Source organism: Periplaneta americana, chromosome 15 (assembly GCF_040183065.1).
Source record: "Periplaneta americana isolate PAMFEO1 chromosome 15, P.americana_PAMFEO1_priV1, whole genome shotgun sequence".
Lineage (NCBI taxonomy): Eukaryota > Metazoa > Arthropoda > Insecta > Blattodea > Blattidae > Periplaneta > Periplaneta americana.
Window position 1 is genome coordinate 81,996,143 of NC_091131.1, and position 20,463 is coordinate 82,016,605.

Sequence of the window (20,463 nt, forward strand, 5' to 3'; positions counted from 1 at the left end):
TTGTTACCTTTTCACGCGATAATGGCTGAACCGATTTCGATGAAAATTGGAATATAAATTAAGTTCGTTGTAACTTAGATTATAGGCTATATGGCATTCAAAATACGTTATTTAAAACGGGGGTTATAAGGGGGCCTGAATTAAATAAATCGAAATATCTCGCTTATTATTGATTTTTGTGAAATATGTTACATAACAAAAGTTTCTTTAAAAATGATTTCTGATAAGTTTTATTCTCTGAAAAAGTTTGATAGGACTGATATTTAATGAGATAAATGAGTTTTAATATTAAAATAACTGTCATCTAAGGCGGTGTATTGAAATAAAAAACAAATGACTTCGTCTATAAGGGGCCTTGGACACAACAATCAAAAGCTATGAAACATAGCCTACAGACAATGTTTCTGTGTTTGTATGAAGTAATATCGGAAGCTAAATTAACCGATTTGTATAATTAATTATTATTTCATCATTGGAAAGTGTAGTTTCTCTGGATGGACATAATGCTATAATGTTATTACAGTAACTTGTGAGTGAATTGAGGACAGGTAAGATTAAAATAGCTTGTTATGCACAGAAAACTTGATAGGTTATTCTGTATATTCATTTCCTGTATTTCTTATAATAATGTTTATGAACATATTCATTTTTATCTCAGAGAATTAACGAACAACGAGAGTGTATTGATTTAGTATGCAGTAATAGTACGTTAGCTTAGCAATCCATTATTTTATAATCCAAATTTTAACTATGCTCAATTGAATCGTGTTAAAATACATAAATTACATATGCAATAAATGCAATGCAAAAAAATTGGGTAATGAGCCAAGCAGATTATGTTGCGCTGTTGTAAAAGTTGTTCCTCCTGAGATTCAAGAGCTCCCACAACAAATTAAAAACTTTCTAATTCGAGTACGTCCGTTATCAACACACTTTTTCATAATATAATATAAACATAATAATAAAAATGTAGCCAAATTTTTTCTGTTAATTTTCGCTTTTCCAAAAATAATTGGTAACAACAATTAAGAAACATGTTAAAGGAATTGTCATTGCACCAAATGAGTGGTCTCTGGATCAAAATGATCGCATTTTAATATTTTAAATACAATTTAAATTAAGTAACATATTAAACGATTTATCCTTCTATCAAACACAAATGTTCCCTGGATCAAATGTCCTATTTTAATTATGTAATTACTTTATATTTATTTCTAACGGGTGCAGCGGAGCGCACGGGTACGGCTAGTATAAAATATGGACATTGAGATACTGTAGTTGTTTTCTTTACAGTCAGTCACGGTTTAATAAACTAGTGTGAGAAATGAAGTTTTGCCAATTTAAGGGTTAATATACTCGTACCTACGACCAGAAACGCGTCATGTGAGTGACAGCACAGTGTAGTATATACAATTACGAAGCTTAAGTTGTTGATGGTACTAGAAACAATAGACTGTGCCGGTACTATTTCACATTGTCTGTAATGGGGCGATAATAGCGATCCTAGTGTCTAGCAACTATCTATGGATGCATATTTCCTACATATTGAGCTTCGTGACTGTATATACTAGACTGTGGTGATAAGAGGCTAGCAATGTTTTGTTTAGTGTTTTGTTCCTATGACACTATGATATTCACAAATGCACTTCTGTTACGGTGAATGATCTTGTTTTTAACTGCATATTTAATGTGAACGGTAAATGTGGTGACGTCCAATCCAATTCGATTTCATAACTATCTATGCCAATAAAACCTGTTACATTATATAAAAAAAAAAACAAATACGTACTGTGAACAGCACTGTGCAGCAAACCGAAGACAAGTGCATACATCTGGCAACTCTGCCTGCCTACGAAAAGTTGGTCATGCTTTGCCAAGACGAATTTTGTTTTTTAACTTGTCCTTGAACCAAGCCCAAGTATTCGGTGTACATTAATATTCAAGTGAACTGCTAGCTGTATCCAGAGGCAAGTTCTTCTAGTGCTCACAAGACGAGTTCCCGATCTTAAGTAGGCCTATATTAAGCAAATGTTATCCTTTTGGACAATGAACCGCATCCCGATCTGTGCAATATCATTTCTAGTACATCCTGTATAATAGTAAATAAACATCAGGACGGTGAAGAAAATTCTCGAACTGAGTTACATGTGCCAAATCTATAAGGTAACTCGATTTAAAAGTGTCTAACGGTCCTAGTGCGTCTGGCGAACGTGGGTTCTTATTACAAACGTCTTACTTGAAGTGCTATACACACTACATAAGTTTTAGCCAATACATTTGATTCACGTGTATGAATGTTTGGAAATTTAGGGGGATAATTATATTTTCTTTACGTGTTCAGAAAGGTTAATTGTAGCTAATTTCAACATTTTAAAACAAACTAAATATTAATTCTTAAATTCTTGATTCAATTGAAATTCTTCATTTTATAGCATCAAAGTGGAAGTCTCTAGTGAAAATATGTAGGACTACACTTTTACTATAATGGCAGTTATTCATATAAATTAGAATGATAATATTATTTGATGTTTTCTTTAAGAATTATCAAATGCAAATAAGAATAAGCAAATAATTTCTATTGTACAACATTCGAAAGAATTATAGTTAATTTCTTCGAACTAAAACTAGATCTCATTTCCTAGATAAATAAATCCGATCCATTGATTAGTACGCGATATTTAGCCTACCATTTTTTATTATTTTTCTTTTTATTTTACTGTAAGAAACAGACAATACAAAGAGTTTAGTGCTTAAAACGCATGTTACATCTTTCGCACCCTCACGTGCATATTTATTAAACCTATTAATTCCAGTACTTGCATTTTTTTTTTATCACAGAGCATGAATTTTTAAATAATGCAGGTACATGTATATAAAAACTGAACTACAAGAAATATGCTGTGTTTGAATTCTGAAATAATATATAGGACAAAGAGGAGTTTAATTTTAAACATGCACAAAAAGTACGGATTTGATTTTAAATATAATTTAAATCTTAAAATGGTATAGAAGATTTTAATTTCAAATCAGTATAGAAGGAGTATTCTATTTTTTTTTTGTTCAAATATGTGACAACAAACCATTTAATGAAAATTTTACAAAGTACTGAGAATCTGAATTTGCATTACAGAAAATGCAAAACATAAATACGGAGAATTTGAATTTCAAATCAGCATCAAGCATTCAGTAATAACGTCATTATACTGTATAATGCATGGAATGTGTAGAATTAGGATTTTAAAATATCTAAGACATAAAGGATTTCATTTATAAAATATAAACGGCATAGAGAATTTTAATTCTAAGCTGTTTATATAACACTGAGTATGAAAATTTAAACAATATAAAGTATACAAATATAAAGCTATATACATAAGAAGAATTTGAATTCCACAACATTTCCCAAAATTCTAATTTTTTAATAGTTAAAATTAAGAGCATTTAATTAATTCTCTTTAATATAGAGAACTTTATTATACTCAAAATGTAAGAAACTTGAATTACAAAATATGATTGATACAGGGAATTTGAAATTGAAAATATATTTGATAAGAAGAATTTGAATTTAAAATAATATATACGTTATGCAGGAATTTAATTACAAAAATAAGAATATAATGAATTTAAATTTTAAAATATTTAGATACGAATAATATTATTCTATAGAAAAATGAGAGACTTGAACCATAACATAGATTTAAGAAAACAGACATATTTTGTATTAAATTATATAAATTTCACAGAATATAGACAATCTCAATACAAAGGAACATGGAGGATGTAACTTCTACAATAATAAAAATTATATGCATTTTGAACTTAAAAACAATATATCATTTAAATTTTAAAATAGCATAAATAACACAGGAGATTTTCTTTAAAATATCTAACACAAAATACGCATTCAAAGCATAGGCTTATAATATGATATGGGAAGTTTACACTCAATCATATGTCAAGAAAATTTAAATGTAAATTATATTCGATATAAGTTATCTTAATTTTATTACAGGTAATTAATTATAGATGCTATAAACAATTAAGTCTAAAAATTATGTAGTGATGCAGAGGAACTGAATTTCGAATAACACAGAGGATATGAATTTCAAACAATATCGGCTACTCGTTATTTAACGAAAACTAAAATTAAAGGAAAACAAGATATTGGATTCCTTTTTTACTTCCCGAATACATCAAACATGTGATCATTTGAAACGAAAATGCATAGAGTTAAAAGAGAGAAATGGTAGGTAGAGATTATGCACATATTGCCCTTAGGGAGTATATTTTTTGACAAATTTCCATCTACGCCACGAACACAGTATATACCTCCAAAGACAGTGTCAACCTCGCCACGAGATCTCAATTCTTATAATGTTAGCTCCGCCACACGCAAATAATCAATATTTAGTTCTGGTTATTTAATTTAATTTACTAAATAATAACGGGTTATTTATGAATGGTCCTCATGGACCAGCGAACGCGCATGCGCATCCGTTGTCACCTAGTCATCAGCAATCAAAATAACATATGATTGCTGTAGACTGGCAATGCACAAGCCGATTTTGTAAAGAAATCTGCAGATGAAAGCATCATTTCGAAGAAAAAGTAAAATGTTATAATGCATGTTCCAGATAGGAATTTCAGAACAATTTCTCCATTATATTCTACAGATAACCAATAATTTTAAAAACATCTACTAATTTTTATATATGCAAATTTTACTACATTTAAGATAAAACACTTTCCTTATTACAATTTAATATAATACAATTGAAGACCTGAATTTACAAATACCCTAAGTCCAATATTTACCGAATTTGACTTTTTATCTCACAAACGTTGTGATTTCAATAGGCTACAATGTTGTAAAAAAGAATAGCCCAAGTTCGACTCTAAGGCTGTGTTTTTTAACCATTCTGACAAATTGCATTTGCAATGTGGTCACTATTCAACAGTGTTCATAAATTAATTCTTAAAATATAATTAAAGTACAATAAATAATTAAAACATTATTTTTATGAACACATTTCATGAAGGAATTGTTTTTCTTTTATTAGGTACGTATGTTTTGGGGTTACTGCTTCCCTATTATCGGTAACCCCGAAACATATCTAATAAAATAAGAACGATTCCTTCATGAAAGTGTTCATACAACTGTTTTAATTGTCGGTATTTATTGTATTTTAATTATATTTTAAGGATATAAATATTTACTTCAATACTGTTATATGGTTTTATGCTCTCCTGAAAACTATGCTTCAATGGACTTGAGTTTTTTGTCAATTCAAGTCTTCAATTGCAAATTAAAATTTCGCAGTCAGTTCCAAGTCTACAACATGAGAAGATAAATCTTGGTTATTTGTTTGTGGGGAAGGCAAGACTAGGCTAACAGAATTGAGGTCCCATGGCGGAGTAACACTGTCTTTAATTAATAAGATATTAGCACAGTCTAGTATATACAGTCACGAAGCTCAATACGTAGTAATTATGCATCCATGGATAGTTGCTGACCATTAGGATCGCTAATATCGTCTCATTACAAACAATGCGAAATAGTACCGGCACAATCAATTGTTCCTAGTACCCTCACAACTCAAGCTTCGTGACTGTATATACTAGACTGTGATATTAGAGTAACCGTGGCGGAGATAAGGTACGGCCTATTTCGTGAATAGTGATTTTTATGCAAAGTATTATATTAAAATACGTTCCACGACCGCCTATGTGTGATAGCAGCAAATAATTTATAACAGTATATAATATTTTAACTTAGGCCTACATCTAGCATAAAATCTTGTCGACTGCGTTAATTGCGGGAGACATACTGATTTCTACTGAAAATATCTTCAAAATTGCAGACAAATCAACATTTTGAGAGGAATTTCATGGATGTCATATGCATACAGAAGGTTTTCAGACCGGGAACCTGTACGGCAGTCTTGTCTGTGTTAGTCAATATACGGAGAGAGCCGGCGCAGTTCACAGAGGCATGGCATGCACGCTGCCCGCGGCGGCGGCGGCCGCTGCTGCAGCGCTATACACACCGAGATGCTCGAGCGGATAGGGCAACAAGGTTAGAGGATGGTGGTTATGGTGGTGGTGATGATGCAAGCTCGCCAAGTGATTACCTGTAGGGTATGGAAGTCCGAAGCTAGGGTAGCCCGAGTAACCGCGCCCGGCCGCGTAAGCGGCGTACGCGGCGGCGGGGAAACCTGTAAAAACAGAATAAGAACTTACGTCAGTAACCACGTGACAAACAACCAATTGAAAATGGCGGGACAAGATTTAAATTGTTTAACATTTCAATGCAACTCTGGTAGTTCTAGTAGGAAACATAAAAAAAAAAAAAAATCAAATACGAGTCTTATCAAACGTTTTCATACAAAATCTTTGTACGATTTCCAACCTTACACTGTGAAGTATTGTTTTTATGCTTCCAAACTTAGTCTGTACTTTTATCTTCCAAAGACAACTGCGGCCTCTGTCAGTCTTAATACGCAATATATAGAATTTCGATGGTAGCATAATAAATTACTTTACATCTAGTCCAGCTTGCAGTCTAGAACCTGCTGTATTACAGCATTTTTGTGCTTGCTCTCATATTATCTTCTTATATAGGCTATTCTTTGTTTCTGCAGAAGAATGTAAGTAATCACGTGACGGGACAATATTTAATAATTTATTATCTATGAAAACTATTGTGCAAAATATTACAGTAGCCTCTGGTAGTTGCAGCAACAGTAATAAACTAACGTTTAACAATTAGACTATTGGCGAACTATGTTATATCGAAATCCCGAACGCTTTCTAGTCCTATATATAATGTAGCCCAATGGTTTTGACTTTCAGTAATTGTTGTCATACACTGTACTTTTTGTCTCTTGATTCTTCTGTTGAAGATCTCTACGGCTTTACAAAACGTTTTGCAGAACATCTGTTTCGTCTTTGATAACATAAAACTGCTGACCAAAATCGTTTGAAATTTAGAGTCTTTAATAGTCATAATAGACGACATAAAAAATTGTATATCTAGGTATCGCCTGCCTAATTACACTGTAGAATTTAAGAATACTATACCTTCCTTTGGATTTTCTGTTTTTTTCTCTTGCTTTGTCAGAGTCCCCACAGTTTTGTAAGCCTCTGTTCTGTAGTAGGCTTAACATTTATATAATCTCAATCGAGACGTTGGCCTGTATAGATATCAGAATCTGGGAACTAAGAGGAGTGAAAAATATCTGGCCGGTAATTTTGTCTGGAGCCCTCTATTATATGGAGAACGATCTCATACGCGCATTGAATCTACGACTTTGACTTTCCAGTCCCGCTGAAGTATTAGTGAGAAATAAAAAATCAAACCCGAAGATCGAGGTAATTTATCACCGAAGAAGGTTTCAATTTCCAGAAAATTTTACAGATCTACGAATAACAAATTGAGTGTGGATATTATTTACTCCAAGTAAATCTATTTTACCTTATTATTATAATTAAATTTTTATAATCCATGGGATTATTTTTGGCAATAATACAGAAATTCTGGAATGGCAATGACGTATTCAGGTAAAACTGCACCTAAACTGTTGCCTGGAACAAATCTACAACAATTTTCTTTTTGCAAAGTATAAGGAAGCATAATTGTAATGTAAGGCAAAAATCTACAATAGATGTAGCGAACGTCCAATACAGTTCCCAAATTAAAACAAATTGTCATAGATAAACATAATTATAGCCCTTTTAATCTTCCAATTTTCATGTTCTATTGTTCTTATTGCTGGAAACACTTATTTACAATTTATGAGATCGCGAGATACAGTGAATAAAATCGCAACATAATAATCTAAAACTACCAGAACGAAGGGATTATTCTGAAAATAAATATGAAGTAGGCTACATAATTTATTATGCCGTTTACTGTCTCATGAAACAATTTTCACTGCAATTGAGTTTCTAATGTCTTTTATAACGTTATGAGTAGTAATTCTATATGAATTACTGAAATAACTTGAGTAAATAATCGTTTGATTAAGATACAACATTTTCATTTAATTCGAACGTAAGACAGGTTAAATCAAGTCCCACCATAACATAGTAATTCACTGAAGTGGACGGTGTAAGCCTGAAAATAAATATGAAATACAAGAGTAAATAATCTAGCAGAATGAAGAACATATAGGGGAGAGTTGGGTAGTATCGGACATCGGGTAATATCGGACAGTGAGTTTCTTTCATCTACAACCAGATGACAGAACCTGAATGACATAGTTATGTTTCTGTAATGTCGCATACAGTTATGTAACCACGTAATTCAGGTACTGCGTTCTGTGGTAGATGAAAGAAATGCACTGTCCGATATTACCCGATGTCCGATACTATCCAACTCTCACCTACCCTACCAATATACGAATGTCACTCTTCTTCATAAGCTACTTTTCAATTTCCAATTTTAATCCGTTTTATTTCTCGTATCACATGTATAATTTTTACTGAATTTATTGAAAGGCATTCATTCGTACATTGGTATATTCATGAGCATAACCACAAAGTATAGATATTTCGACTTCCAAGATTCGCATCACAACACTTTCACTCGAAAAATCGTTACAATTAGAAATATTTATTATAGAAGTGAATAAAGATAGATTTATCCTCAAGTAGATTTAATCCAATTATTACGCAGACCTGTAATACAAAATGTTATCCGACACATCTTAATAAGCAGTTATAAAAATACATACATCTTGATTACACAACTTTTAACACTATATCACTTCGGAAAACGTATTATGTCTTTCTCGTGTTTAATTTTTACATTACCTCGTTAACATGTTTCTACCTGTTATCGGCCATCTTCAGAACTGGTTGTTGCTGGTCTTGGCGCCTTTTGTTTGTGTTTCCTGTGGGGGTGTGTATGTGTAGTGTAATGTGGAGTCAAAGAGTATGTATGTTCTGAAATTGAGTTGTGTGTTGACAATTTCATTTGGATGTGTTTTTGTGTGTCTATATATTTCGTATTGTTCTAGTTCACAAATGCTAACCACACCTACAGAGACATCGACACAGACATGGAAATTCTACATGTTCAACCAAAAAGCCAGAAACTAAACATACTAGAACAATACGAAATATATAGACACACAAAAACACATCCAAATGAAATTCTCAACACACAACTCAATTTCAGAACGCACACATTCTTTTACTACGCAAACACACCCCCCACAGGAAACACAAACAAAAGGCGCGAAGACCAGCAACAATCAGGTCTGAAGATGGCCGATAACAGACAGAAACATGTTAACGAGGTAATTTAAAAATTTACATAGAGTTTGGGGTATACGTGGAAATATATTTTAGAGATAATCGAATAGAGTTTACTGAATCATATTATGTAAAGGATTTCTCAATCTTCGAAAAAAATATAAACTTTTTAGTTTCGTTAATGCTTCCAGACGATTTGTTTTCCCTATGAACGCCTGGCTAGCTACGCTGAGGTCGTCCATCTTGCGAGGGCTGTCTATCATCCAGGTTCACCATGAAGGTATTTGTGGTATAACAAGTAACCAAATAATTTAACTTGTATCCAAACACAAACTCATTTGAGATATTATACTTTTACATTAACAAATGGGATTAAATTAATTATTTATGATGTATTCTAATACGTTCGAATTTTGAACACAGCCTACACTTTTATTTTCTTATGGATGGTATATTGCAATAAAACAAAAGCATTTAATGTAATGTTATCTAAATTATCAAAATAAGAAAGACTTCATAAATAATGTGGCATTCGCTTCATGAAGGAATTAAAAGAAATTCACGTTTAAAAATAAAAATAATTCACATTTTAAATTTTTATTATTGAAATAAAAGAAATACACGAAATAAAATAATCTTTCAATTGTGAACAAAAGCTAATATTTTCGTAAGTAACGTAAGTTATAGTCTTTTTTTTTTTTTTTTTTTTTAGAAAAGTTGTCACGTAATGAAAGAAAACAACGTTATCTTAAGGTTCGTCCACAATAAACCGGGAACGGAAACGACAACGAGAATGAGAACGAGAATGAGAACGGAAATATTGTTAAAATAAATATATTTAAATGTGAGCATTCACAATTAACTTTCACGTTCCCGTTTCCGGGTTGCGGCAAGCTTCTCATTAATTATGAATGGTTACATTTAAATACATATTTATTTTAACAATATTTCCGTTCTCGTTCTCGTTGTCATTTCCGTTCCCGGTTCATTATGGACCAGCCTTTGTTCACGATCTTCGATCCGAGAACGAAGAGATCCTGTATCCTGGAGTGTATGGTGCATAGCAATGAACAATATAGGCCTAGTCTATTTGAAATCGGAGGATCTGTAAATCTGTAATATGGAGCTCCCTTGCCACCTTTGCAGATTCTCTTGTTGTCCCGTACTTTAAATGAATATCAGCAAATTCAGCTTCAATGAATCCTTCCATTACTTCAAATGTTGGTTAATGAGCTTCCTACAAGGTTAATGACCCCTAACTGACTGAGGAAGAGTGTTTCACAGTACGATCATTCATAAAACTATCAGAACGTAAAATATGCGACACATTCATGGAAAAACTATTAGAGTAAAGGAAAAAGTAAATAGGGACCTGCTTTACATGCAGCTTTCTTAAACAAATATCAAAACATTTACACGTATACCCCTAAAATCCTGTAATCAATACACTTTTTAATATTATTTGATTCTCATAATGTATCTATTCAATATTTTGGTTGTCCTTGTATTCTATGATACTTAATTTCACTGATATTATTAAACTGTCTTCTATTTCAACTTATTTGTGATTCTGTTTATTTATATTATATGCCATATTTAACATTGCCGGAATAAGTCAATCTCTCTTTATAATGTGCATGACGAAAACTACAGTAGTCTTCGTATGGAAGTTCGTTAATTTTATAACAACAGTATTTTGTATTCTGTCGGCACTACGAAGAAGTATCAGATATTAAGTTAAAATTAATTTAAACCCGCGTATGTTAATTAAAGCAATAACATGATAATTTCTACAACCACTCACTGAGGACTAATTCTCCCAGAATCGTAATTTAAAAAGCCAATCTAATTTAGTCCTGTCACTCAGACAATATTGAAAACTGCATTATTTATATTAAACACACACAGAAATAAAAGTAAATTTAGTTTTCATTTATTTCATATTTTTTGCATGGTGTCAGCACGACATCTGGCTCCCATTTAAAAAAAGCAAAAGTTTATAAAAACGACAACAATATACTGTACGCATGCATCTTACAGATAAAAATGTGACCCAAAACTACGGATTACACGGAAAGTTAAATATGTACCTCAGTCGGTGCGCACACGTGAACCGACTAAGTTCATTTGTAACAATGGTTATGCCAAAAGTGATGAGCATTTTATTGTGACAATAAGAGAAAAAAGTAAAAAGAACCATAATTATTATAAAGGAAAGGACTTACCTATCTGTGTTTTTACACTATATCATCAAGCCGATCGAACACGTTTGTCATATTTTCAGGAGTTCAGAAATGTATTTGCAACGGAAATTAATTCTAGCATCCAGCACGCGATAACGCAAAGTAAGTTAGATATATTTCTTGTTCTGTAATTGCTAGTCTCGCATCTGATTCGTTATGCAACAAGTAGTGGTAGTTTGAGGATACCAGATCTGGACTGTATGGCACATGGGACACAGCTCTTTTCTTTTAGATATTCTGTGCGCAGAGATGCGGAGTGTGAAGCCATGCCTTGTCATATTGGAGAATAAGTTTTTCGTTCCTTGTAACTTCACCGTACAGTGTGGTGATTTTTTGAAAAGCAAAAAAGAAGCTAAAAAAATTATGTATTGTATTGCGCTATCCAAGTTCTGGGAAAGAAAAATATTTCACAACACGACAAAGCATGGCGTCACACTACATGGAGGGAATAATCTATAGAAAATGGACGGCAAGTTGTATTCCACTCAACACACAACTCGGATCTGTATCTCTGTACCACATGTGTGACTGCATAAAAATATCAGGCGCAATGATCGCAGTTTAGAAATCTAAGTAAATGTCCAAGGAGGAGATGATAATTTTCCGTCAGTTGCCTAAAGGAAATTCTATCTCAACTGAAAGGCAGAAAAACGCCAGTCAATCGAAATTGTGATTCTGTGAAAGAAACAGTGAAAAGTAAAGCTTTTCGTTCATAATTTATGCTCTAAAACTGCTTTCTTTTACTATCACGACATGCTCAAAACTTTTGTTGCATACCTAGTTAAGTTCTGAAGCAAAAGCTGTTCGTATAACACACAATAACACAGTCAAATTAAAATAACATATATAATATAAAAATGAGTGATACGTACCGTCAGGTAAGGCCCCAAGCGACCACATAAAATCTAGAAATGCAGAGAAAAAAGAACAAAATATTAGAACATTTTTTCAAATTATTTTACCTCCAAACAACTGGAGAGAAAAGCTTTTATTCAACATATCTGTTGTCAGACGTGCTAAACATGTATATTTTTACTGGTTTTTATTATTATCATTAGGTGTAAGGTGTTGAAACCTTAAAACATAAAAAGGAATAATAATTACGAACCGAAAAATTAGAAGTTAATAAACATGTCTAAACCTCATTTTGATTGAAAGAACTAAAACATGTGTGAACAAAAACATGATAAAACTGTTAGCATCCATGAAATTTCATAACAGCTATTGAGATGAATAAACTACAACTATTGCAAACTATTCTAGAGGCTGGATAGGATTGTACATTGAATAATATCCGTATGATAACATATATTGATGAATGCAGGTTAAATGTGACTAAGAGAGAACATGACATCTGCTTCCCTATTTGCATTGGAGAGAGAAAAAGAGAAAAATTACATGAGGAAGAAATGAGACAAGAGTTGTGCTAAATCTGAGATATTTCCAGTAGTGGAGGTTTATAAGGAACGTTGTCAAGATCGATTAAAAATTATCCGGGAGAAGACACCGTGCGGTAGATCAGGAGGCATTTTTATCGGCAGATTTCTGCATGGGAAAAAGAAAGAGAAGTACTTCACCATAACGCTTCATCGTTAGATGTAATGAATTTGAGACTGAGATTGAACACTTTTTCACTTACAGCCTCGATGGATATGTCCAGAGGTTGCACCCCCTCTCTCAAAGATGGATCTCCTTCCGGTGATCAGCCATATGCTACACCTAGAGAGGGTTGAAGGACTTGACAATCAATATTTCCCATACTACTGATTTTACATGTGTGTAATTATTCATCAAAATAAAATTAAAATAATACAATTTCGTACAAACTCTAATTTCACAGCATCTTGATCTGCTTATTTCAATGCCCTGGAAGCAGATTAAAGTTCAAACATATTTAGATTTTCTACTCTACTCCACTTTAATCTGTATTCAGCTTAAATAGCTGGTCAGATATGAAGTCTTTATTATATTCAGGAGGATTTAATGTGCTGGCTGAAAGATCGATTTCTCCCTCGAAATGCGGTGATGATAAAATAATAACTTTAAACATTGAATAATTGATAATTTCTTATTCAATGTTCATTTTAATAATCTATTCAGGAACGATTATATCACATTTAGTGATACTGTAGAAATTCAGAAATATCAATGGTAGAAGATGCCGAAGAATTCCAGGAAAACTAATCCCGCATCTGTTTCAGTACAATAAATCTCATACTTTCTTTCAGGAAATGAATTCCGGTTATCTTTAGTGAAACTGAGGTATGAATAAAACGCTTTTGAAAACCCTGTTCACGTATGAAACTTTAACCACATTATTCCTGTGAAGATTTTAGGGAAGCCAGTCGGCCGTGAGGTGAAAATAGGTGAAAATATCGCTTTTTTATTTTATTTTTAAAATTATCTGAAGGTTTCTCAAGAAAATTAGGCCTATGTATATTTTTATAACCATTGCGAAATTTTGAGAAACGAAAAATATATGTAATGCATTTCTGTTATTTAATTCACAAATCTTCACTTTCACAAAGATACTTAAAAAACTACTTGGCGTACAGATGCTATTTATTTATTTCATTTTGTAGCTGTAACCTCACTTATATTGGCTATTTTTCATAATAGTAAGATAGTAAGAAGATAATTCTGAATATGCAACCGGTGTCTCTTAGAATTATCACAATACAAAATGTATATATTTCACTGGCAATGGAGACATTAGAAGCTACATCTTTTTCGACTATGTAGCTGCAGAGCCTAAATCTTTTTCACAACTCCATCACCGTACAAAAAACAAGTATTACATAAGAGTACTAATTCTGATTGTCAAGAACGGAAATCTAACTCAATCCATTTTCATTTGGAAAACTTTCTTAAATCTAATTTAACTCTGTAATGGTGAAATGTGCTTCGTATCACAGAAATGTTATTCCGACTGGGTAAGCCAAGCATCCTCTAGGAGGTGTGATAGTGAGGTAATGTAAAATTTCTGGTATTAACAACGGAAGTATCGCGAGATCTTCAAGCAGCACAAAAACTTTCCACGACATATATTTTGGGATTCGAACCCAAGTGAGGCATTTGAAAGAAATTGACTACATATTAGACAATTCGAAGAATACTTTAAGTTTTTATATAATTATTTGTGCATAAACTTTTATAGTGCAAAAAGTTGACAAAATTTTTAATTCTGTAAAAAGCACTGTATGTGTCATAAAATACAGTAGTTTAAGAGAGAAAATTTTATAACTATTATTTTCAGATGTGAGGCTAAAGTTATCTCCTTTAATTGACATAAAGGCGTAAGGGGATATGGAAGTAAAGCTCCATGCTTTCATGACCTTAGCACCAGAATGAGGTGCTCCAAAAGCCTTACTACATCCGGGAACGACCCGGCACTGAAATTGACAGGAGCTGAATGGACTCCTTGATTGTCCTGGAAGTTTAGCAACGAGAAAAATTATGCCATCACCCGAGATTGAACTCGAGACCTTCCAGTTTGTAGCCAGCTTCTCTACCAACTGAGCTACCAAGCCGTCTGTATTATAGGATGTTTAATTAAAAAAATCCAGGAATACATATGCATTTAATTCATACACGAAACTCTTCTTCATTTTAACAAGAAGTTATACCAAAATATGTGAATACTAACAGAATAATTGTGAAAGCAAGATGCATGGTAAGGCTATCCTCCAGTAGGCTAAGCAGCAGGAGCAGCAGGAAGTAAGAGTCAGTCCCCGAAGATTACAAGAGACACGGAAGAGAAACTGACCATGGCTACCAACACATGTTAAAAAGAAATCTGTCTTCTCAGCAGCATTTCATTTGGTTGTCGGGATGCCACGGCTGCAGAAGGGGAGGTGCCCCGTCGGTCCTTCCGTCTGACGTCACTCATGGAATTGGCTGTCTATCTACAGAACTAAGGTATAAGAGTACACCACTGTCAGCTAGAGGGGAAGTGAATGAGTGATGAGGGAGTGAACTACAAGGGTCACTACGTGGTCTAACCTCTATTCGGGCGGAAAGACTATGGATTTCTACTCTACGATGGCTACATTCTACTATGTGTTTTAAAATACAACAAATTATATGTAAGATTTTTCACAAACGATATTTTATTCTATTTGTAATATTTATACAACTGGAATCCTACTCATTCTAAAATAACACAGAACAGTGATTTCTTTCTGTTATTTGAATATGTCCTAAACGAGGCCCATTCAATATAGTTTTAATATATCAGGGCATCTTTTCTTACTTTTGTAAATTATAAATTCAAATTGTTCTGAATATAAAATGCCATGAAGTATGGTATTGGCTTTATTGTTGCCAATTAACAGTAAATTTACAATAATTTACAACAAGTAAAATCATACAGAAAGAAAGAAATGAACAACACATATTAGCAAGTCATCTAACTATACACTCGGCATTAATATAATATATATAACATGTAAGTGTTAAAATAGCTATTAAAACTAACATCACTAATTAAGTACAATCAAAATACTTCAAGTACATCCTTCACCCATGAAGAAGACAGCAAGCTGGAGGGAACGCACGCTTGTCAAAAATATAAAGTCATCAAAATGCATTAATTATATCATTAGGAAAAAATGTATAAAATAAATACTTCATCTCTCTTTTTCATTTTTAAACATGTAAAAAATCTACTGACTAAAAATTATTATTACCATCTAAGTATGACTATAAACTTTAATTCTTAAAAGTTAATAAGATATTGCATAGCTTTGTCTGGTGATGGAAACTACTGTACATCCCTTTTAAAAACAGGAACCTTACGTCTACAAAATAAAACTATCTAATCTAATATAATCTAAATATTAAACCATCTACTTTGATAAACTTTTATTTTTCTCTGATATGGTTCTTGTCTTAACATCATCTTAAACGGTGTTATTTTCTTTGTAATAAAAGAGAGACACTATAATATAGCAAGCTATAAGCTGTAAATATATCCATATTAGTTCTAACAATATTCTACTCTCGTTCAGACTACAGGACTCAACATCTAAATATACCTTGATCGCGCTACATAACCTCACTTACTGCGAAATAAAAATGGCGCGCCATCGTCCTCTGGGCGGCGGCGCCTCTCTGCGGATAAACCTGGAACCGACAAGGGGCCTCCCCCACCTTCCCTTTTGAAGAATTTTTAGTTTCAATTCTAGTTTTGAAACACTGTCACCACACATTAAGACAACACTGTCTCTAGAATATTTTTAATTATTGTATATAGACAATTATGAAATTTCATGAAGTGTATTTTTTTCTTTCCTGAAATTTATGTATTTAGAGAAAGACATAAATAGTGAAGTTATTTAAATATTCTGTTATTATGTGGAATTGAGTGAAGGTTAAAACAAATTTTTTTGAGCGTTTGGAAAAATACACAAAAGTTTATGTAGGTCTAAAGTGAGTTTAAAAACGCTGGTTTTTATATCTGAATGTGACTGTATTACATCTCAATAACATATAACATCCAACTTCACAATTTTAAGAACAACATTACATTGGAAAGGTATCATATACATCCAAACATTTATTAAAATTTCAGGGTTCTACCCTTCACCCAATTTCGCTCTCAATTGCGGAATATTGATATTATTTTTAAATAGTTTGGATTGGTATATGTAAAAAAAAAATAAAAATAATACGTAATACTGTTCCGACATTAAATATCTTACATAGTTATGAGTATTGCTCCGTTTATTAGAATGAAAATACCAAATAAACTTCGATGTTTTCTGATATTTTCATGGCATTATGACAAACCACTTACGATACTGTAATTACAGAGAACAATCTGAAAACTAAGTATTTATTATATTCATTAAATATTTTTTCTTGAGATCTTACAAATTTTATATTTAGGAGTATCACTGAAATGGGAAGGTTTAACACACACGAAAAACATAAATAAAAAGAGAGGAGGAACTGTAATCATTGTTTAAAAAAGACACATATTTTGTTGTGGCACATTACATATTTTCTATTTTAACACGTAACACTTAACTTCCACATTTTTGGTAAAGTTCGAAGATCTCGAGAACAATCCATTAATCTAAAGTACTTTTCTTTTTTTTATATTTTAAGAATAATATGCAATATATGTTTTTTTGCATTAAATTTGCCGGTAATGGATTGTTTCTCGGATTTTGAACTTCATTAAAACACAAGAAGTTAAAAGGATCTCCACGATTAATACAACATGAAATAAGGGCGGAGCAAGCTGAGGATTATGCAATTGGCGTCAATTTCATTTCATATTCTATGTCCTCTACTGAGTTAAGGCGTCTGTTCACTCCCTTAAAATATTCCATTATTCTACCCCTATTCTGACTAGACTAATAATTTATATTACACTACTGCAAAATTTGCTTTACAATTTCTCATAAGTCTTGCGTATTTTGATTTTGACGTGAACTCACTCCCTTCCCAAAACTATTATTGAGGCCTGGTTCAACCACAGTTTAAAAAATCTAGAGTAGTTGTTACAAATCACATTATAAAAATAATGATTTGTACAAAATAATTCGGAAAAGCACAGACAAATTTTAAGGAATAACTTGTGAGAATTATGATATTCTACGGCAGAAGAAAATGTTTATTAATCGACATCTTGAACTGCTGTTGTGAAGCAATAATGAAGGAACAGAAAACATATGATTCACTGCAATTCACGAATATTTAGTTTATTTATTTACATAATCTGTAATAATATTTAATACCTGGAAACAAAAAGACTCACAGAAGGTACTAAAAATATCAACCGTCGCCTTCTGTGCAGAGATGGTAGCGCCGTTGTAGAATGCTTTCAATATCCTACATGTCATGTCATAAATAACATTAAAAACCGATTTAATTCTTGCTAGGAAGTCCTCTTCTGATGAAGGATGGATAGAACAGAAAAATTATCTCCGGCACCGGGACTCGAACCCGGATTTTCAGCTCTACGTGCTAACTCCTTATCCACTAAGCCACACCGAATTCCAATTCCGATGCCGAATCAATCCCCTCACTTTAAGTTCTACCTCTCAGTTTTCCTTTCGGTAGCTTACCCTCATGCACTGTGTCACAGAATATGTGACAGTGGCACAATGACGAACGCACTACGTACAGAGGTGCACTCATTACGAGTGACTAAGTGGCCGGGATCCGACGGGATGAGCGCCGTCTTTAATCGTGGGCCGTATTCATAGGCATTCTTAGCACGGGCTCCCGGTGGATGATCAGCGAACTAACGTTTTTCGTATTCATAAACCAGTGTTAGCGATATGATATATGATATGATATGATATGATATGATATGATATGATATGATATGATATGATATATGATATGATATGATAAATGATATATGATACGATACGATATATGATATGATACGATATATGATATGATATGATATATGATATGATATATATATATATATATATATATATATATATATATATATATATATATATATGATATTACTAGTTTAGCACGCTAGCTAGCGAAATGTCTATCAATAGCATGATTACTTACGCATATCATATTATTATGATGTGCCGAAGTACCTATGATATTTCCGTGCAGGAATTCTGAGGTATCATATGATGAAGGATGGAGAGAACAGAGCTGAAAACCCGGGTTCGAGTCCCGGTACCGAAGAGAATTTTTCTCTATTCTATCCATCCTTCACCATATGGTAACGGAGAATTTCTGCACGGAAATATCATAGGTACTTCGGTACATCATAATAATAAGTCCTTTTCTGTTTCCATGAGAATCTCGCATAGGTAATTTAATATGTCCTCACGATAACAGAATAAAATTGAGAAGCGATAAGTCTGGCAAACATGCTAACTAGGCGAAAGACCACATCCAGCAATTAGGGTAAGTCGTTTTCAAGTAATATCACACTTGAAAGTAAAAATTTGCTACAATCTCATCGAATTGGAACTATATTTCCTTCAGCACTTCCAACAGAATATTCTTCAGCAATGTTGATAGGAAGTGTTCTAAGAACTGCCGACACACGTATGAATAGAGGCAACAGACACGACCCGGTCGCATAACAACTCCTGCTTACAGGTTTACTCTCAATTCTCGTTAATAATTGATAAGAATAGATCCTCGGTCATTATCTGCCAAAATTTGACTGTTTCAAACTTTAAACGTGTCATTTCATGAAAACCGTGCTTCGTTCGTCCATAGTACGACGCTTCCTCAATACAGCTTCAGAGAAGTCATTGGAAAATCTTCAACAGAAACGATATTGATGTAACAGTCTGTGGCATATGGATACATTTAATGCTTCACAACATCAAATCAAGCATCGCTGGTTTGTAAGTTCTTTAACTGAAAATATCCATGTAAGTCTCCTATGTTATTCCTGAAAAATTGTTAATGTTTCTATCAAATACTCTTTATAGCCTATGTGTATACATCTGTTTTTCTCTCTACGTATATATTTGTATTACTTTTGTCAAATTTATCTAAATCCTGAATAACAAATCGGTAGCCGTTTACTCTTAACGCCATAAAAATTCAGTTATTGAATTAATTTTTTTCGCACTAGAAAAGACGGGTAAAGTTCGTTAACCCTGACAAAAGTGTAAAATTGAAGGGATAAAATCCGAATACTATCCGCTTTCTGATCTCTTGCAAGGTGTGTCAGGACTATGTGAGCTCCAAGTCTAATACCCATTAAGGCTGGTTCACAATAAACCGGGAACAAAAACGACAACGAGAACGGAAATAATGTTAAAATAAATGTATTTAAATGTGAGCATTCACAATAGTTAAATACATTTATTTTAACAATATTTCCGTTCTCGTTTTCGTTCCCGGTTTATTGTAAACCAGCCTTTAGTTTACACCAGGATTTCCCGTTTCACTGGAAATTATGTAGATTTTTCAAGGAAATAATGTTTAAGGAGCACGCAACTTCTTACAGTAT

The 20,463-nt window shown here is 32.8% G+C and overlaps 1 protein-coding gene across 8 annotated transcripts in view; it reads right to left on the reverse strand.

Annotated features, from left to right (window-relative positions):
* Rbp6 (RNA-binding protein 6) overlaps nt 1–20,463 on the reverse strand; it is a 1,547,649-nt gene that overhangs the window by 154,776 nt on the left and 1,372,410 nt on the right. For all 8 annotated transcript variants that reach the window (XM_069847737.1, XM_069847734.1, XM_069847740.1 and 5 more), the window contains 2 exons: nt 12,374–12,406; nt 6,132–6,215 (listed from right to left, as the gene is read on the reverse strand). In XM_069847737.1, the coding sequence (XP_069703838.1) occupies nt 6,132–6,215; nt 12,374–12,406 (117 nt within the window). The remainder of the gene's footprint in view (nt 1–6,131; nt 6,216–12,373; nt 12,407–20,463) is intronic.